Source organism: Aptenodytes forsteri, unplaced genomic scaffold, assembly GCF_000699145.1.
Source record: "Aptenodytes forsteri isolate BGI_AS27 unplaced genomic scaffold, ASM69914v1 Scaffold164, whole genome shotgun sequence".
Lineage (NCBI taxonomy): Eukaryota > Metazoa > Chordata > Aves > Sphenisciformes > Spheniscidae > Aptenodytes > Aptenodytes forsteri.
The window spans coordinates 2,781,343-2,785,688 of record NW_008795527.1 but is presented as its reverse complement, the minus strand read 5'-3'; the positions used below and the strand labels follow the sequence as shown (position 1 = coordinate 2,785,688).

Genomic DNA, 4,346 nt, shown 5'->3' with positions numbered 1-4,346 from the left:
AGACACAATGGGGAATGCCATTGAACAGATAGATACAGTTATGGCGAGAAATAATGCGACTGCAGTTGCTTATCTTTACACCTGCTGAAGGAGGTTCGGAGTTTGCCTGTAACACGCACAGATGTGTCCGAGGTCTTAAAACTTAACTTGGGAGGTCTTTGCTACGCGACAGAGCCTCTGCTATAGCTACGTAGGCAGGAGCCCCTAATGTAAATGTACCGTGACTTAAATTTTTTTTTTTTCTGCTGGGGTAGTTACTTCATGAAACAACGTAAGCAAAACTGAAACAGTCTCTTTTCTGCAGTGCCACCAGTTGTTGTTGGCGTGGTGATGTGAAGAGTTCACATTTACCTCTGATTCCAGAACTACCCTGGGTAACTCACTAGGTTAAGCTCACTAAATAATTAGGTTAACTCATCAGGAAAAAAATAGATTTTCTTTTCAAGCTTCTTATTGCCACCATAAGAATAGTTATACTTACAGTTTTTGTTGATGTTGTATTTTTTAATAATGATACAAATAGGCTCGGACATGTTTGTTTGTTTGTTTGTTTGTTGGAAGGTACTAGCAGAGGAGGAGGAGGAGGAGGAGGATGGGGTACTGCTAACCAGAGATACACTAATGTTATCCAGCCATCCACCTTTAAGTCTAATACATGGGGTGGCAGCAGAGATCACGGAAGAGGATTTTTTGGCTCCTCTGACTTTGGATCATCAGGCGGCAGCAGCAGAAATACAGACTTTTCACAGAACAGATTCTCTGCATTAATGAACGGTCAAAATATTGCTGATGGCTATAAAGATGAAGAGGAGAGACTTCTGTAAGTTGTAGTCCTGTCTCACTGAAAACGTTTAGAATGAGCAGTTTAAAAGCTTATTGACTGACTAGAGATAATGAAGAGGACGTGATCAGGAGGAGGAAGCCGGGACATGTAGTAAGAACCATAGAAAACACTACTTCATTTAGTTTTCTTGAGTTATGCTGGCATGGGAAGAAAGCGATCCTTGTTTTGAACCTGGGTTGGGCAGCTAGACAACTGTGATATTAGTAAGATGGTATGGTATTTAAGTTGCGGGCAGGAGGATAAGGAAGGAAACAAAGATTTCGGTACTTGAAATAAGGGGTCAGAGCCCATTGGACAGCATTTCAACCATTTTAAAAAAAATTCTTTGAGAAAATGAACTATTTGACTTAGTTTTCCTGACACTTGTGATAGCAAATTGTTCTTCCAATAGCAAAACTATTGAAACCTGGTTTGACATGCGTGTATGTAAAGTCAGTTGAGAGTGACCAGCAGGTTCAAGGCGATTACAGGGCAGATGATGAGAAGCAACAGGCAGTGTGATTTCCTGAAGAAGCAAGGTTTTGGAACCACTTTCCATTATTTTTTTAAGATTACATTAAGAAAATGCTTAGCAGATTATTCAGCTTCTCAAACATGACTGTATATTGCGTTACAAACATCTGAAATACTTAGAATCTTTGTTTGTTACTATGTAGTGATCTGCTTGTCCACTTTAGTTTTTACCCTTTCACTGTTTACATTTGCATTTACTTTTGTTGATGTAGCTTCTATTTCTCTGCTTTTGCAATGTCTGGATTTTTACGCTTTTGATTCTTTTCCAAGAAACTTATATGGAACACTTATCTCTCTTTTTTTTTTCTCTCTCTCTTTTTTTCTTTTTTCTTTTTTTTCTGAATTTTGTTATTTAAAACTGTGCAAGTTCATTTATATTGTAAAATCATCTAGTATTGAGAAGGTTTTAAATTGTATTGTGATCTACAGCTTCAGGGAAAATCCTGGGACAGCATATGCCATATAAGGATTAAAAAACACTGTGTTTTTGGAGATTTTTTTTTTTTTTTAAGATCTGGTTTGATTTACTTGCAGAGAGATGATGAAGTAAAATGCTTTGAAGGGACATTTATGTATCTTGCCGAATAAGTGCATTTTTTCCACAGAGAACTGAGTAGTTCTCTTGTTCATTCTGACTAGTGTCACACTTTGTTAATTTTCATGGTAGCAGGTATTTGAATCTGACTTTGGATTCAAACTAGGCAATTGCTTCTGGTGGTTTTGTTTTGACCATATAAATTCACCTTCATCTGTGGTTTTATTTTGTTTTCTAGCGAATGTGTAGCAAAAGACATGGAAATTTGGGAGTCTTCAGGACAATGGATATTTTCATCTTATTCACCGATGAAAGAAAAGCCGAATGTCTCAGGTAGGTAATGTTTTTAGTGTTGCCGCATACTGCTGCTATTTAGGATATTTCTTACGCTTGTCTACACTGTTGTACCTCTGTGGAACTGTTTGCAAGGTGATGATTTGCCTTGTGATGCAACAGAAAGGAATATTGGATTATGGCAAATTCATTTTGGACATTCACACTTTGAAGTTCTGTAATGAATCTTTTTTGTGTCTCCAACTGTAACTGACTTACAGATAATGTACCAAGGCCCACTTCTTCATAACTATAGAGGGCAATTGGAAGTATTAACATATTTTCTTGGAGGTTTTTGATTATTCCTCTCCTTACAGGCTTTCCAGATTTCTCGCCAGAAGAGTTGCATCTGGAGTATTATAACTGCAGAGCAAACAATAACGTTCAGAACTATGTAAGTATTTAAAAAATGCTGACTTTTTATGTGAACACATTTCGAGACAGGACTTGTTACTATTCTTCAGGTGGCAACTCTTGACTCATTTAATTACCAAGCTCTAGGAGATTGTCAGAATGCCAAAATATTTTTAAATTACTGTGCACCAAATAGAATGCAAAAATAGCTGCTAGTCTGTATGCTCTGCCATAACTTCCTATTTCTGTCTGAGATCACAGGCTAAAACTGTCAGGTCTGGGCTTCTAAAACTGGTGGCCTAAATGTCTAGACACATCAGCTCCTACAAAAAGTGGCAGCAATAGACTTTTAGCTAGTCTCAGTTAAATGTATGGTCTTTCTAAACCTAGACACTACTTGTCTTAGTCTTGTCCCTGCTCTTGTGTGTTATTTGTAGAAGTTATTTGAATCCTGTCTCAGAAGTTCAATACTTTGTATGCTATTAGTCAGTTTGATTGTTATAGCTGGATATATAGCGCTTTAGGTAGAACACTGGGGAAGTTTATTTGACCTTGTTCTTTTACATACTTTTATTGCAGGGAATTAATGCTGAAAATAGCAGATATTTCTAAAGGAGTATATACGTTTCTAGAAAAGAAGTAATATATATGGGGTTTTCATATATATATATATATATGAAAAAAATCTATATGTATTGTTTGTCCCTCATAGTCCTATCAATATCAAGGAAGCTAGCACAGTTCAGTGTTGTGCCAGGAAAGGAATTAGGCTATTGGATAGACACAAGTACAAACTAATTCAAGCTACATTGCACTCTTTCCTCTTCCCCTTGGTTCTGTGTTACAGGAGGAATAGCTGTTGTCACCTTTCTTGCTTCACGTGTTTAGAATTACCAGAATTGCATTTTCAGAGACAGGAGAGATTTTTTTTTTTTTTTCTAAAAACTTCAATTAAAAAAATAAACTGAAATGGTTAAACAATACACTATGCCTGGCTATTAAAAAAATAAATTTGTGGCCTCACTGAAGCACTGAATGCAAGTTCATGAAAGTTTCAGTGTATACATGATAACTGTATGATACAGTTCTCTCACAAAATGTTTAAGTACAACATGTCTTTTCCAAAGCATGTATTTCTATTCTTAAACTAGGTCAAAATCTGAATTTTCCAGTCTGTTGTATAAGAGCTGATACCAAACAACATGATCTTCCAGCATGTGACTAGACACAAAAGAATTATTGATGTTTGTGATGTAAGACCCTTCTGAAAAATTAAGGAATTTATTTACAAAAAGATTACTCATTCCACTCTTGCAGGCATTTGGGACATTATATGTTTTACTTTGTTTTTAAGGAAAATTCAATTAGGCCAGGCTTCAAATGAGGTGTGTTGATAAACTTAAATATAGGAAATTCAGGTTTGAAATTCCTGAAGAGTTATCTAATGACTTTCCAGTTTCTTGTTTGTCCTGGTTTCGGCAGGGATAGAGTTAATTTCCTTCCCAGTAGCTGGTACAGTGCTGTGTTTTGGATTTAATATGAGCATAATGTTGATAACACACCGATGTTTTAGTTGTTGCTAGGTAATGCTTACACTAGCCAAGGACTTTTCAGCTTCCCATGCTCTACTGACTGAGAAGGCTGGAGGTGCACAAGAAGCTGGGAGGGGGCACAGCCAGGACAGCTGACCCAAACTGGCCAAAGGGACATTCCATACCATGCGACGTCATGCTCAGTACATAAACTGGGGAAAGCTGGCCGGGGGGG

At 37.1% G+C, this 4,346-nt stretch overlaps 1 protein-coding gene across 1 annotated transcript in view; it reads left to right on the top strand.

Moving 5' to 3' along the window:
* Positions 1–564: 564 nt before the first annotated feature.
* NUPL2 (nucleoporin like 2) overlaps positions 565–4,346 on the top strand; it is a 7,925-nt gene continuing 4,143 nt past the window's right edge. Inside the window, exons 1-3 of the mRNA XM_019472786.1 lie at positions 565–820; positions 2,131–2,225; positions 2,543–2,619. Of these exons, the coding sequence (XP_019328331.1) occupies positions 768–820; positions 2,131–2,225; positions 2,543–2,619 (225 nt within the window). The 5' untranslated portion in view covers positions 565–767. The remainder of the gene's footprint in view (positions 821–2,130; positions 2,226–2,542; positions 2,620–4,346) is intronic.